Source organism: Microtus ochrogaster, unplaced genomic scaffold, assembly GCF_000317375.1.
Source record: "Microtus ochrogaster isolate Prairie Vole_2 unplaced genomic scaffold, MicOch1.0 UNK11, whole genome shotgun sequence".
Lineage (NCBI taxonomy): Eukaryota > Metazoa > Chordata > Mammalia > Rodentia > Cricetidae > Microtus > Microtus ochrogaster.
The window spans coordinates 2354988-2371549 of record NW_004949109.1 but is presented as its reverse complement, the minus strand read 5'-3'; the positions used below and the strand labels follow the sequence as shown (position 1 = coordinate 2371549).

Sequence of the window (16562 nt, the reverse complement as noted above, 5' to 3'; positions counted from 1 at the left end):
TAAGCACTGGGGATTGGGCCTAGCTTATGGGATTGCACATAAGCAAGTGTTCTACCACTGAGCGACATCCTCGACCTTCTTTTTGCCCTTTCTCATTGTTTTGTTTGGAGACAAAGTCTCAGTGTCCCAAGCTGGTCTTAAGTTCACTCAGTAGCTTTGTTGATACTCATTGCATAAGCCTAGACAGGTCTTGAACTTGAGATCCTCCTGCTTCAGCCTTTCAATGCACTGGGATTGCAGGCCTACACTTTCTAAGTTAGCTTCTCAGTTTTCATGGTTGCATATTAATAGATAAGCCCCAAGACTAGCCTAGAAAAACTAAAATAACCATGTAAGCACATGAGTTATAGTTATATACTCTATAGAGAGCTATATATGCTATAGTCATACACACTACAGAGAGTTATTTACTCTACAAAGAATTAAATATGCTACAGAGTTATATACTCCATGAAGAGATATAAACACTATGAGAGTTATATATGCTACAGAGAGTTAAATACACTATGAAGAGATGTATATTCTACAGTTATATACTATACACTAGAGAGAGTTTTATACGCTATGAAGAGATATATACGCTAAACAGGTAGGAGTAAAAAGTGGTCATTCTGTAGTCAGAAGAAAATGGGGTGCTTCTTCACAAGTTTATAGAGCTCCCTGACTTTTTATGTGTGCAGGTGTTTTGCTTGCATGCGTGTCTATGCACCATGTGCTGGCCTGGTGCCCACAGAGGCCAGGAGGTGTCAGATTCCCTGGAACTGAAGTTAGAGATATTAATGACCCATCATGTGGGTGCTGAGATTCAAACCTGGGTCCTCTGGAAGAGCAACCAGTGCTCTTAACTGCTGAGCCATCTCCCTAGACCCTCATGTCATTTTATCCCAAATATATTTATTTTCCTCTTAGACAAGTTCTAGGATCACTCTGTGTATTTTTTTGGGGGTGGGGGGTACTTTGTATTTTCATTTCCTTCAGGTTATACAGGAAAAATGTTTTAATGGTTAGCATTATGACAACGACCAGGGATGTCCTGGGCCTTTTTGGTAAAAGAGCTGTAGACGGTTACTGCACTGATAACCTGTGCATTCGTACACTTTTCTATAATGACCCCTTTTCATGCTGAATGCTCTTTTGCATTATTGCCCACTGATAAGCCAGCCTCGGCTTCACCTCTCTCCCTGTTTTCCATGTAAAAGACACAGCAGACATTGTGTCAGGCATATTTACAAGCCCACAGTGGAACAAGCACAGCAAACAGTCCTTCATGAACAAAAACCTCTGCCCAAAACCTCCCACCTTAATGTAAGCCTCTAACCAAGACAACAGTCATTGGGAGAAAACTCATCTTGATTAAGTCATGCCAATATAGACAAGGCATGAATGTACTCACAGGTGAAGGGTTTTAATACTTTATAACTTCCTTGCCCTACCGTTTCTTGCTGTTTGGATCATGAAGAGAGCCTAAGCCGTGAGGAAGCTGTCAGCACAGAGGTAGCGTGCTGGTTTGTAGGTCAGCTGTCATGTCACTGTGTGGCAGTGGTGAAACCACTGTAACCATCGTGAGGATTGTTGTTGAAAGTAGGTTCTGATCACGTGCTCCTGTCTCTACTCAGGAGGAGATCGCTCTTCAAGAAGCTAGCCAAGCAGCCTTCTCCTTTGCTCCACACCAGTCGAAGTTTCTCCTGCTTGAACCGATCCCTGTCATCTGGAGAGAGCCTCCCCGGATCCCCCACCCACAGCTTATCGCCACGGTCTCCAACACCCAGCTACCGCTCTACTCCTGATTTCCCGTCAGGTAAGTAGATCCAGCCTAGACGGCCCAAAAGAGTGGAAAGGTCCTGGAAGGCATAAACCAGGCAAGGATGAGGAAAACAGGCCGAATTGGCACGTGACAGACAGCATTCAGAGTGCACACGATGGGGGGATCATTCTGACTTTTAGAGAGGGTAAGAGGACTCTGGGGAGGCTTAGGTGAGAAGCCTTCCCTAAACGTCTGAGACAGAAGTATAGGAAGAAAAAGAAAGACACCTGGTTGCTCACAGTCCTATGTTTTCCATACCCAGGTACCAACTCCTCCCAGAGCAGCTCACCAAGTTCAAGTGCCCCCAATTCTCCAGCAGGCTCGGGGCACATCCGACCCAGTACACTCCACGGCCTGGCCCCCAAACTCAGTGGGCAGCGATACCGCTCTGGAAGGCGAAAGTCAGCTGGGAGCATCCCGCTCTCCCCCCTGGCCAGGACACCCTCTCCAACTCCCCAGCCTACCTCCCCTCAGCGGTCACCATCTCCACTGCTGGGACACTCCCTGGGCAATGCCAAGATCACTCAGGCCTTTCCCAGCAAGATGCACTCTCCCCCGACCATCGTCAGACACATCGTGAGGCCCAAGAGTGCAGAGCCGCCCCGCTCCCCGCTGCTGAAGCGGGTACAGTCTGAGGAGAAGTTGTCACCCTCCTATGGCAGTGACAAGAAGCACCTGTGCTCCCGCAAGCACAGCCTGGAGGTGACGCAGGAAGAGGTGCAGAGGGAGCAGTGCCAGCGGGAGGTGACGCTGCAGAGCCTGGAGGAGAACGTATGTGACACGCCTTCCCTCAGTCGGGCCAGGCCAGTGGAACAAGGCTGTCTGAAGCGGCCTGTGTCCCGGAAGCTGGGCAGGCAAGAGTCTGTGGATGACCTGGACCGGGACAAACTAAAGGCCAAGGTCATAGTGAAGAAACCAGAGGAAAAACATGAATCCCACCAGAAACCTCACAGCCTTGGTGGTGACTCAGAAAGCTATGCTCTCTTCAGACTGGAGGAGAGAGAGAAGAAAGTGTACCCCAAGGGGCTGGAAAGGTCAGGTCACTTTGAGAACACAGCGGCAGAATCTCCTTGTGTGGGCAGCCTGCTGAAGGACACCCTTCACAAGCAGGCCAGCGTGCGGGCCATTGAAGGGGTGACCTCAGACGGGGCAACGTGCAGCCTTCCACCTGGGGAGCACGGCCAATCTCTAAGTGACTTTAAGCGGGCCTCAGCTTCTGGCATCCTCCAGGAGAATATGTGCCACACCCCTGACAGATCCACTTCCGGAAAGGGTGACTACACAGAGAAGGCCTCCCAGGCCAAAGAGCTCCTTCGAAACGAGAAGCTGGACAGCAAGCTGACCAACATTGATTACCTCCGAAAGAAAATGTCACTGGACGACAAAGATGATAGTCACTGTGCCATCCTGAAACCCAAGATGACATCTAGCACCCATGAATGCCTGCCAGGGAACCCTGTACGGCCCATGGCTGGGCAGCAGGAGACCATGCCAGCCTCTGAGAGCCGGGCATTCATCAACAGTACCCACACATCTCAGATGAGTGCCGTTTCCTTTGTTCCTCTCAAGGCCTTAGCTGGCCGGGTAGAAAATGGGGGTGAGAAACCAGGTTTCGTGGCTCCCGAATCCCCCGTGAGGAAGAGCCCCTCCGAGTATAAGCTGGAGGGCAGGTCAGTTTCATGCCTGAAGCCAATTGAGGGCACGCTGGACATTGCTCTCCTGTCTGGACCTCATGCCTCCAAAACAGAGCTACCTTCCCCAGAACCTGCACAGAGCCCCAGCCCATCCCATCCCAGTGTCAGTGTGGGAACCTCGGGGTCACCAGCTCTTCCTAGTAGCAGCGGGAAAAAGAGTAACGTCACCAGCCTGAGGGAGCCTTCCTCTGCCAGCTTAAAGGTGAATAAATCATACCTGCTGGAGCCTCGGTTCCTACCCCCAAGCCGGGGACTCCAGGAATCACTAGCAGCTCCTGGGATAGAATCAAAGTCAAAGCAGGACAGGAAGGCTACTCGTCCTGTGGCCAGGAGCACAGCTACTGTCTCCGAGAGCCACCTCCAGCAGAAAGATCGTGGTCCCACCAAACACCAAGACCATGCCAGTGTTCCTGACCCGGGGCAGACCCTGTACAATGCTGACCCAGCCAGGCTGGGTATACGTGCCCCACTGCCACCAGAAGTGACCCCCTCCAAGGAGAAACCATGTCCGAAGGAAGCAGCTGAGAAGGTGAAAAGTCAGTGTTCTGCCATAAGGGATGATGTATACAAAGAGCCCTGTGTGAAGCCGTGTCCTGCAGAGATGAGTAAAGCCAGTGACAGTTCCAAAAACCTCCCTCCTGGGGGACGGACCAATCCCGATTTCTGCATGCAGACCCAGACTGCAGAGAAAACCCGGGCATGTGCAAAACCAAGCTCCAGAGATGGCCATGATGAGGTGAAGTCCCTGGCCAGGGAGGACTCCTTGTACTCAGCCGGGCTTCTGTGTGAGAAGGAGGTGGGCAGGGCAAGAAAAGGCACAGAAGCCAAGCCCGAAGTCCCTGCTACCAGGCACCCTCCTCAGCCACCAGGAATTGAAAGCGAGAAGAGTGAAAAGCCCTCCACTACCCCCACTTTGCAGAAACAGGTTCCCAGAGAGCCCGACAGGAAGGAACAAGCCCTGCAGAGGCACGGAGGCAACGGCCCTCAACAACCCCTGACCACCAAAGAGCTGTCCAACCCGGCAGCTTGGCAGCATTGCAGTTCACCAAACCACACTCTTACCAAGGAGCTGGGGACCAAATCCGCTGCCGCAGAGCCAAGCACCAGCCTCCAAGACACTCCCCGATCTGCTACTGCCACCGCTACCACTGCCACCTCCAGTGCTGGGCACAGTGACTATAGTAGCCATAAGTCCCGGCCTAGCCCTGACCCCAGCCCTTCAAAGTCTAAGCATCCAGACAGGTCCCTCTCCTCACAGAAACTGAGTGCTGCATCTGCAAAAGGGAAAGAGCCTGCCACTCAACCCCTCGTTGGCTCCAGCAGAGAGGGGAAGGGTGGAAGTAAGGGTCCCCTGGACATTTTCCCTGCCATCCTGGCCACCCAGGGCAAAGCGATTGATGTGTTTGGGCAGGGAGAAGGTAGGGTCACTATCACACTCCACACGGAAGAGAATCCTCTAGATGCTAAACTGAAAACCACCAATGGAGGCTGTCCCCAGGAGATGCAGGAGAAGCATCCTCCCAGACAAGGACATCCAGCATTCAGTGAAGCAGTGGACCAGAAACTTCTCACTCCTGGTGAAAAGCAAAGCCTGTCTCCAAAGCATCCCAAACCATCCACTGTGAAAGACTGCCCTACTCTGTGCAGACAGACAGACAAAAGCCCAAGTCAGCAGGCTACCCCTGGAGACAGGAAGTCGGAAGGGAAGAAAGGGACAGAGGCACTTTATGTTCCAACCCCAGAGGGCTACAAGCTGGAGGCCAGCCCTTCTCCCCACCATAGTGAGAGCCGACTCAAAGGCCCAGAGAGACCAGCCATGGGCATGGGGAAGGGCTTCTCAGAGGCCAAGGGGAAAGGGACTCAGAAGCCACTGGCTGAAACCGGCAAGACCAGCGGTATGAAACGGTCACCCTCTGCCACTGCACAGAGTTCTCTCTGCTCAGCTGGCCCCCCAGAGAAATCTCTGAGCTATTCAGCCAGCTTTCCCGAGTCCCAGCCTGCAGCACGAGAGGTCACTGCAGCCACCAGCAGCCCCTCATCTGCCAAGGCTATCATGGGTACCTCAGAATCCTCAGCCCCCAGCAACAGGGACCATAGGAAATCCCAGTCTGGGGGAGATGGCCGAAACCAAATGACAAAGAGTGACTCTCTGCCCTCCTTCCGCCTTTCCAACTCCACCCTGGATTCACACCTCCCAGACCCACAGATGCCCAGCACAGCCGGCCACCGGGACAGGGCACTGTCAGTAACTGCTGCCACAGGGGAACCGAGAGGGAGAGAGCTTACCCAACCTCCCCCAGCCAGGAAACAGAATGTGGGCAGGGAGGTGACCAGAGCACCCCCAGCCCAAAGCACGGACCGCTCCCTCGCTCTTTCCTCAGAGAAGGACTACGTGGTGCGGCAGAGGAGGGGCAAGGAGAGCTTGCGTAGCAGTCCTCACAAAAAGGCTTCCTAACACGGGGCCCTTGGTTACAGGGCTGTGAGACCCCGCCAGAGCATCCGTGTAACTGGGTCGTTGGCCACCTTACAAACCAGCATTGTATGGGAATGTCCTCCAAGCAGAGCTCCGGGGCTCACAGAGGAGGAGAGACAGAGAAAAAGGGAACTTTCTTCCAGATGCCTTCCCAGTCGTAACCGGTAAAACTGTTGCCAGATAGTGTTTGTACAAAACCTGCTTTTCCAGCTGTGTGCTGGTGAGGAAGTCTCTCTGTACATACCTAGCAATGTGTTTGGTTTGGGATGTAGAGTGTGTACCTCGCTGCTGACCGCCTTGTTGACCGAAGCTTTTCTAAGTGAAGATATGTCTTTTACCACTTAACCATCGTGTGGTAGTGAAGCAAACTGGTCAGGGCTAGGTGTGTGTGAAAATAGAATCCTACCCATGCTCGCGTGTGTACACATCCACCTATGTGTTTTGGTCTGTGGTTTGAGGATAGTTCAAGGCTCCATTTGTATAAGTAGAGTTAAAGATGAAAGGAAGCCCTAAATACAGTAGATGGTGAGTTTTTGTGTGTATATTTAACCAGGATCTCCGATCATACTGAATCTGGCTACCTGTATTTTCTGAGCTGCTGCTTTTGGACCCTTCTCCTAGGAGTGAGTGGCTAGGATAGGTAGAGCCAGGCATCTCTTTGACAGCCCTTGGGGGGGACATTTTGACCTTCATGTCCAAGTGGCCCAAAAAGGCAATTGTCTCCATCTCTGGTCTTCACCTGAGGGTATGCAGAGACTAGAAACACACTGTGGGTCTCTGGGTCCTGTGTCTGGCCTTCACCTGAGGGCCCACAGGAACTAGAAACACATTGTGGGTCAGCTTTCTTCCTTCTCCCTGTCCTTTCTGCACTCCTACCCTCAGGCCTTCATGCTGTGAGTCCAAGAAGCACATGGTTATGGTGGGTGCTGCGCCAGCCTTGCCCATGAGGAAACGGGAAAATCACTGGCTGCACACCAATCCGCTAGTACTTAGGTGGAGTGATACGCATTAGGAAACAGAAAATCACTGGCTGCACACAAACCTGCTAGTACTTAAGTGGGGTGATATGCATTAGGCATTGGAAGAGGTTTTAAATTTGCTTTTGTTGAGGAAAAGGGGGTGGGGTGGATTTTGGCATCATAGCATATATATTAAAGAATAATCAGGACATCAGATACATTTTAATACATAGCTGGGGCCTTATGTTGTAGATGAAGCTTGCTGTTTTTAGCAAGTTCCTGGGTTTCACATTCATTTCTGATGCATCGAGTAGCTCCATGCATTTCATAACACGATCTCTTTATTTGTATGCAAAAATGACTGTATTAATAAAGAGCAGCATTTTGTAACAAAGAGACTGGAGCTATTTGGTGCTTGAATGTGACCATCCTTTTTACTTTTGCTAAGCCTTATTTAAATTTTGTATACCATGAAATGTGTAGAGTCTGTCAGATCATTTTAGTGCTGAGGGTTTTTCTGATTTGTTTCTGTTGTTGCAGTTTTTTGATGGCTTGTTTTGGACTATAAGATGGCACTCGCTGAAGTACATACTAAGGCACAATGCAGATACGTTTTTATAAGATGCTTGGGATACATAGCAAGACTTTGTTCTGTAAGAGGAAAAAAACGACAAATGAATATTGAATCTAGCACCAGACCCCTTGGGGGTGTCTTGGTATCTTTCCATCATAAGCTCGTTTATGTGAGCACACTCTGGGTTATAACTAACCTTGTAAGGTTGTAAGCACTCTAGAAACAAAGGCATGGCATCACTGACTGCTTGGTTGACCATTGTTACAAAGCCGGTTGGCGATGAGAAAGGAAAGGAAAAAGGAGTGTTCTCTTCACCCTTCTCCCCACCCCCACACAACTCACTCCCCCCATCACTACATTGTGAAACTGTAGAACAAACAAATATTTTTTACAAGAACTCAAATGGGTCTCAAAAGTGGTCTCAACACTTATAATACATATCTGGTTGGCAGATCTAATCGCGCAATCCTTCTCTACTCAGACATCAGGACAGGACAGGTCTGTCCAGGAGGTAGTTCACGGTTTACAGCCCTTTCCTTTCTAACTGTCCAGTTTTCTTTTAAGCACAACTAGCGGCTTGTTTACAAAGGATATTTTTATGTATATTTTGTATAGTGTATTATCATTTTGCCAAATATGTTTTTGCATTTTGGATGAGTAAAGAGTACTTAAGGTTGCTTACATGTGATACCTGTTTGTTGTTGTGAATCTCCCCCACCAGCTGGTAGAACAACTCCTGTGTTCTCTTTGGTCAGTCTCCATGTGGTTGTGAGATGTACCCCTCGGTAGGACTCCCAGCTGTAGATTTACCAGCTTCGGTTTGTTAGGATCTGTGCAATAAAGTGTTGGCAGTCTTCTTTTCTCCGAGAAATCCCCCCATGAATGTCATAATTGTTGTATATTGAACAAATATTTATACTTATGCAGTTGCATAACATTGAATAAAAATTTAGCATGAAAGATGACGGATACGTTTTATGTTTTTTCACCTATGTACATATACATGCCAAACACTGCAGATGGTCGATCACTCAGATGCCTTTATGAAGCTTTTGGTGAGTTGATTGGTTTACCCATTTCCTTTTTGCCCTACACAATTAGTTTGGTCTTGAGGAGAAATCCTCCAGCTTATTCCCATTTTGTTTTGCCCTCTAACCATCATACACACCCATGCTCGTCATGTTGCCAGGAAAGAGGTCTCGTCTCCCATGACTCCTCATGTTCTACGACCTCACTCTAACCATCACCCCCAATTTCAGAAACCCCCTTTCCCGGCTCCCTTCCCTACTGGCCTAGAAGAATCTACACTTCATAGTGTTCAGTCTTCTGTCACTCTCACTACCACGGTGTAGCTTCCACACACTGTCAACGCTGGTTTGAGGGGTGCCGGTGCCACGTGGCTATGTGCAAAGTCTACTTCCCAACATTATTTATACGGACCATTGCCCCTGCAATGACGAGTATTCCCCAACACGATTCCCTTTTAGTTCAAAACAGACTATTTTTCATGCTTATTTCCCTATTCACACATGGCATGGATACCCATGTCAACACACATGAACAAAAATTCAATCACACGCATTCCCATTCTCTTTAATTTTCCTTTCTTCCCTCAAACCGTGCTGCGTTCCCCATCTTTTTCTGATCACATCCCAAGTTTCTACCTAAATTATTTCTCTCTTTGGTAAAATGAACCAAAAAAAGAAAACTAGCAGCAGCAACAAAAACAAAAACCACTTGTCCAGTCGGTTTCACAAACTGTTGTTATTCGATGCTGGTCCTGCCAGTTTTCTGCTCTGAGCAGCTTTGATTTAGATTGTCCTGATCTTAGCCTTTTGTCTTAGTTTGGGTTTCTATTGCTGTGAAGAGACACCAATGACCACAGCAACTCTTATAAAGGAAAACAGTTGGGGCTGGCTTACTGTTCCAGAGGTTTAGTCTGTTATCATCGTGGTGAGACATGGAGGCGTGCAGGCAGACATGGTGCTGGTGAAGGAGCCGAGAGCTCTACACCTTAATCTGCAGGCCTAGCTTGAGCATGTGAGACCTCAAAGTCTGCTTCCACAGTGACACACATCCTCCAGGAAAGCCACACTTACTCCAATAAAGAGCCATGCCTTCTCACGGTGCCACTCTATGGGCCAAGTATTCAACCCCATGAGTCTATGGGTGCCAGAGCTATTCAAAACACCACACCCTTCTGTTCTTCACCATGCCCCTAGAGAGATAAACACACTATGTCACAGCCTTTACTTTACATATTTAAAAACCTCTCACAGTCAGAGTCCAGCTCCTTAGACATTCTCTCCTAGTACATCTTTTAGGAACTTTTATGGTTTTAGGAAGTTCCTAGTACTAGGTACTTTATAAAACGAGGTTATTGGTTCACAGTTCTGGAGCCAAAAGCTCAAAGTTGGCCGGTCTCATTTGTTCAGCTGCTGGCTAGGGCTTCATGGCAGAGGCTCTCATGGCAGTAGTCGCAATGGCAGAGAGATCATATAGCAATATGGGAAGCCAGAGACTAGGGCCAGGCTTCTTTTTCTGTATAAAAAGCCACCCTTGTGAGAACAACCAACGCCCAAGAGAACAACATTAATCCCTTCCAAGGGTGGTATTCCCAGTGTGCTAACATACTGGGGACTGACCTTCAATTACTTCCAAAGATAGCACCATACATAACTTCAACTAGTAAGTATATATTCCTCAGGCACCCAGAAAAGCCTTTCCTGGCAACCTATGGGATTCACTGCATTATCTTACTGTTTTCTGTTTCTCCATCTGTATCTGTGAGATCCAAGCTTTCAGTTCCTCTGTCTTGCTTTTTTTTCTGAGTGTAACCACTGGGATAGAACTCCCTGTGTTATCTATACAGTAATATTTGAGATTTTCAAATATGTATTTATTTTGATTTTATGTCTATGAGTACATACACACACTTGTGTCCAGCTTGCAATCTGGTACTCATGGCAGCCAGAAATGGGTATCAGATCCCTGGAACTGTACTAACGCCAGCTACCATGTGGATGCTGGGAACTGAACACAGGTCCTCTAGCAAGAGTAGCCAGTACTCTTCCACTGAACCTTCTCTACAGCTCCCATTTTTTATTTTAAAATGTTAATTATAGTTAAATAATTGAAGTGATAGTATTTCTCTAACACACTTGGGACTACATCCTTTCCTGAGGCCAAGGCATTGTTTTTAGTGACTCTGTGATGATGGGGCATAGCTTTCAAAAATTATAAATTGTCTTTTTTATAGCATATGGCATAGAAATGGGTGTTTGAGTCTCTTTCTTAGATAAATATAAGAGACAAAGAAATCACTTCCAAAAAAGCAAGCAAACAAACGCACTAACCTCTCATGAGAGACAATGAACATACTGGCAGCTCAACAGTCAAACTCTAGTGTGCACATGAGCCACATGGGAGAGTTGCCTGTTGTGCTTCAGGAAGCTGAGTAGAGATGAAAATTTGTAAAAATTTAATAAGCTCTTCAGTGAGTCAAATGCTACGTACTGTCTGGCCATACCAAGGGATCACCAGCCCCACATGTCTATGTCCTCAGGTGTTCTAATGTGCACTCAAGGTAGAAGAGCAGACAATCAATTCCCCATTGTAAGCAAAGACCATACTTTAGTTTTCTGTCTGCCCAGACCTGAATAATCACACAAAACTATATTAATTACATTATTGCTTGACCAATGACTCAGGCATATTTCTAGCTAGCTCTTATATCTTAAATTAATCCATTTCTATTAGTGTATCACCACAAGATTGTGGCTTACCAGGAAGGTTCTGGCATCCTCATTCAACAGCTACATGGCATCTGCCTGACTCTGCTTTCTTTCTTCCTGCATTCTGTTTAGTTTTCCCTGCGTAGCTCTATTCTAACCTACCATAGGCCAGAGGAGCCACTTTGGCTGTTGGTTTCACTCTCCTCAGCTTTCCAACATGGCAGAGGTCCATTTACTGCCAGCTCTGGGAGCCATGTTTACCATACCAACTCTCCGAAGTGGTTGGCTCATGCCACCACCAAGTAACTTGCAGCATGCTGCCCACAAACCCCATTCAAGTGCTTGGCCTCCTGAAGGAGCCAGAGCTATTCATGCTGCCAGCATGAACCAGAAAGCCATATCTCAAAGAAGCTGTACCGTTTTTGCTGATAACACTGACTCAGGAAGCCTTGACTTAAAGGAACTATGTCTCTGCTTGATGCCAGCAAACAGACCTATCTGATAAAAAATGCAGCTATCAAGAATCTGTGCTTGGCTCCCATTTTTGTGGGTCTGGAAGCCCCCACCCTTTTAAAGCTTTTTTAGGTCTTATGTGGATCCATGCTCCAGATAGTGGGCACCATTATATAATCAGAGATTGTGCTTTAGTTTCCTGACCGCTCAGACCCGAATAATCACACAGAAGCTATTAATTACAACACTGCTGGGCCACATTCCTAGCTAGCTCTTACATCTTAAACTAATCCAGTAAGGTTTTGTCATCCTTCTCGTTCAGCAGTTACATGGTGTCTCCTTGATGCTACCTTCTTTTTTCCTGCATTCAGTTTAGGTTTCCCCTGCCTGACTCTGATGGAGGAAGGTCATTGGTCACTTAATAAAGAAACTGCTTGGCCCTGATAGGTTAGAACATAGGTAGGTGGAGTAAACAGAAAAGAATGCTGGGAGGAAGAGGAAGTGAGGTAAGATGCCATTCCTCTCGTCTACAGACCAGACTCGATGAAGCTCCGGCCCAGGATGGACATAGGCTAGAATCTTCCCGGTAAGCACACCTTGGGGTGCTACACACGTTATTAGAAATGGGCTAGTCCAGGTGCTAGAGTTAGCTAAGAAGAGGCTAGATATAATGGGCCAAGCAGTGTTTAAAAGAATACAGTTTCCGTGTAATTATTTCGGATAAAGCTAGCCATGCGGGAGCCAGGGCGGCCAGAACGCAGCCCTGCCGCTCCTTCAACATGACTCTATTCTGCCCTGCCATAGGTCAAAGCAGCTTCTTTATTAGGCAATGGTAATAAATATCTTCACAGCATATGGGGGCTTCCCAGATCACCCCATCTACAGATCGACAGCTTTGCTTGAGTCACTTCCCCACTCCCTGAGACATCACCAATAGAGCTTTAAGATACGTTCCATATAATTGTTAGTGCAATCTGCTTGAGTTTAAGGACCCTCCCTGTTCAAATATACCCAAGAATCCCATGTCTCTGGAATGTCAAAGCAAGCTAGAAACAGCTTCTAGGTTCTACTCCTGGCCCACTGATTTTTCTACGTTTTAACACAACAGCCCACTTGTTTGCCCATCAAAGCTTGAGAATGTCTGTTAGCATTGCTTTCCAGACTTCCTAGAAGATAGCTACTTTAAATCTTTATCAAACATACAGATTCTGAGGCCTCCATCTCAAAGCCACTAATTTAAAAAAATCTCCAGGGAGGTCCAAGAGAGATGACCCAGCACTTAAGAGCACTGGATTTTCTTTCAGAAGACACACTCCACCCCCCACCACACAGGTAGTGGCTCACAACCATCTATAATCCAGTCTCAGGGGATCTGATGCCCTTTTTGGCCTCCCTGGGCACTGCCCACAAGTGGTTCACAGAAATCCATGCATACATGTACATAAAACACTCACACACATTAAATACATTTTAAGCTTTTTTTTTTTTAAATTACTATTCTCCAGAAAGAAGATCAGAAAACGGTTTGTAATCAGTGGATGGGGGCAGGTGATTCTTCTGATTTGGGAATGGGCAGTGCTGGCATAGAGTGTGTCAGACGTGTGTTCAAACTTACCTCTGTCTAGTGTGTGATAATTACTGCTTTAGACCCTCTGATGGTGAATACTTGTGAGTAGCAAGAAAGAAGTAATTTTAATGTTTGCTCACCTACTTCATATGCTTAGCAGTGTCTGTCACCTGCCATTTTCCTTGAACCTCTACATAATCCCTTCAGCTAGCATGGTCTTCCTATTATCCAGTTGAGGAAACAGCTCCACACAGGCTGACCACCTTTCTAACCATTACCAAGTGGCCTATAATGCTGGGCTGCTCTGAATGAGCTAAGCCATCATTCTTAAACACAGAAGAACCACACAGTACTAAATTACACATTTTATAACTGGTGGAAAATCACAAGCAAAGGAAGCTAATTGTTTTCTGCAACAGGGCTCCCTTTAGTAGATCTAATAATTCAGCAGTTTCCCAACTCGAATTTTGGCTCACAACACAAATGCAACATGAACAACTCTAGTAGCATCAACTACAGACACTTGCCTCCTTCAATACCCAGCAAATATTAGCAGCTCAGTGGTAAAGAAATACTCAAAATGTATCTCCTTCCTGCTAGTTAGTATGTTTGGTTCATTCCTCAAAACCATACATGTGTGTTCTTTCTCTCTCCCCTCTACTCTCGTCAATATCACACACGCCTCATGCAGTGAAAACTAGGTGTGACCAAGGCTTTGGCAAACCTCTTGCTTCATTACTTTTTCATATTTGAAAGCCAGTTATCCTGACTCGGGTCAGATCCTCAAGTGTTCAGATAGCTCATATTCCCAATTAGAATCATTAGCCCCTGTCCTCACATAGAAAACGCTGCAGCGTCTCACTGGATTCTGAAACCACAGATTCTAGAGACAAGGTTATTTTCTCACTGCTCCAGTTGAGGACAGGCTCCTTGTCTTGTTTACTGGAGTTGACTGACGAAACCACAACGGGTTTGAATCAGGCAGGTTTTCAACTCCTGACAGTGATCAGACAACATGGATAGGAAAACAGAAGCAGAGAGAGATTCATGGACCACAGCGTAATCCCCTAGCCAATTAGTATGGAATACGTTGTTTCTAGCTTAATCAATTAGCTAACTACAGGGCCTTTGGCTAGCCAAGCTCAGCTACTATGAAAGACTATAGTGTTTTTGGTGCATTGGCTTCAGTTCAATGTGCCAAGTCTAAATCCATGGCCTCCCACAAAGCCCATTCAACAATTCTTCTTATGGCCATGTCCTCACCATGTGAGAACCTTACCAGGAGATAGGCCGGTGCCTCCACTCTCAAGAGACATCATCTCTACATTATGGTGTCCTCATGATCAAACATTGAGTTGTCCTGTGCTATAGACCAATAAAGCTTCGAGGGCACACAGTGCTCAGAAAGAATAATAAAACGATTAGACAGTCTCAGGATCATGTTTCTTAAGTCAGGGTCTTTCAGAAGAATCAAGAGGCAGGCAACTCAAGAACAGGCCAGATGAGGAATCTACCCATTTTACCAAGCCTGTTTAATCCTCTCGTAACGTAATATCCACAGTCATTGTGCTTATCCACATACAGCACAAATCACTTGTGAAACAGACTCCTTCCCTCCCTCGTAGGCTGGTAAGTTTTCTGGCACAGGGAAAATGTGCATCTAGAGGTTTAATTGCTTGCCTTGTCTTGTTGAGTTAGAAGCACAGGGACACACAATTAAGCTGGTAGCTGCCTCTTTGTGATAGCCTTGTTCTGTATCGTGAGGAATGACTCCATGTCTAAGCATCCGGGAAGCTTTTTCTTGTCAGTGTGACATGAAATTTCAACAGGAGCACCATTTGAGGAGTCTAGGGACTCCCTGAAGTTGGAAGATACAGACTCAAAGCTCTGAAGTTTTACGTCAACCTGTGTTGTAAGGGCTTAAAATAGATACCACCTTCACCTCTCCCGGATGTTTGCAATTATTCTGTGCACTCCATGTCGGAGTGCAGAGCCTTTAGCAGTGGCAATTAAGACCCAAAGATTGAGAAGCCTTGAAGCCCACTCTAAGTTCACATTTAACGTGGAATTTCTTTTCCAACAGGCCACTACAGGCAATCTGATTTGATCAATCTTGAGGCATTTATTTGAATTGCATGTCTCAACTGTCTTAGCACAACCTGGCTTAGGGCAAAGACAGACAAAACCTTCCCTGTATTTCAGTCAACTCCTCTTTCTGATGTAGGACTGGCTGTCCTAGGAAGAGTTTCTCTACTAGGATTACAGGAATTCTTTACCTTGTCCAAAATAAGATCTTCATGCAGTCAGAAACCTATAGCAGGGGACCAGGAGAGCCGTCACCGGGGTGAGTAAGTTTCGGACATGTGGCAGCAGCCTGGGGACATGGAACTCAGACGTTCCTCATCTCCCTATACTTCCTGGTCTTCCTGCAGGGGCTGTACTCCCCAGATAATGCCTCTGTCTTCCTATCCCACCAAGCTTGCATCCAGAACCACCCCCTCTTCTGCCTCCCTCCCCTCTTCGGGCACATAACATCACCCAGCTCAGCCTGTTTGGGTGCTGGGACCGAATCGTGAGGGCAACCAGGCGGGCGGTAGTTCCTTTGTTTCAATAGCTTGCCTGCAGCAAGCAAGGTAGGCCCTTTGGTTACGAGCTACCCAACCAGCACGGAGATCTGATCTAGGCACCAGGAGAGCCATCACTGGGGAGTGCCATCACTGGAAGGGTACATCGGTGGGCAAGGAGACCTGATCCTGTAAAAGAAGATGCTTAGGGGAGCATTTGGAGGAAGAGATGGGCAGGCGCCAATTCAAGAATTCACCCAACAATCTGAAAAACAACATGAAACCACCAGAACCCAGCAACCTCACAACAAGAGGACATGAACACCTTAATCAAGAAGAAGTAGAAAAAATTGACTTTATGAAAGTGATTGACACCCTTAAACAGCATGTAAAAAATGCCCTTATAGAAATGGATGAGAAGTATAACAGAAAGTTTGAAGAATTGAATAAATCAGTGAATGATACCCTAGGAAAACAAGGAAAAACAATCAAACAGATAATGGAAACAGTTCAAGACTTGAAAACTGAAATGGAGGCAAGGAAGAAAACACAAACAGAGGGCCGGCTGGACATGGAAAATCTAGGTAAATGAATAGAGACTACAGAAACAAGCATAACCAACACAATACAAGAGATAGAAGAAAGAATCTCAGATTCTGAAGATACCATAGAGAAAATAAATGAACTGATCAAAGAAAACAGCCAAGTCCAACAAACTCTCATCACAAAACATTCAGGAA

General features: G+C 46.9%; 1 protein-coding gene across 7 annotated transcripts in view; it reads left to right on the top strand.

Moving 5' to 3' along the window:
• Positions 1–8461, top strand: part of Mast4 (microtubule associated serine/threonine kinase family member 4) — a 611732-nt gene extending 603271 nt beyond the window's left edge. For all 7 annotated transcript variants that reach the window (XM_026788983.1, XM_026788984.1, XM_013353547.2 and 4 more), the window contains 2 exons: positions 1617–1798; positions 2067–8461. In XM_026788983.1, coding sequence (XP_026644784.1) covers positions 1617–1798; positions 2067–5953 — 4069 coding nt within the window. In that variant the 3' untranslated portion in view covers positions 5954–8461. The remainder of the gene's footprint in view (positions 1–1616; positions 1799–2066) is intronic.
• The last annotated feature ends 8101 nt before the right edge of the window (positions 8462–16562 follow it).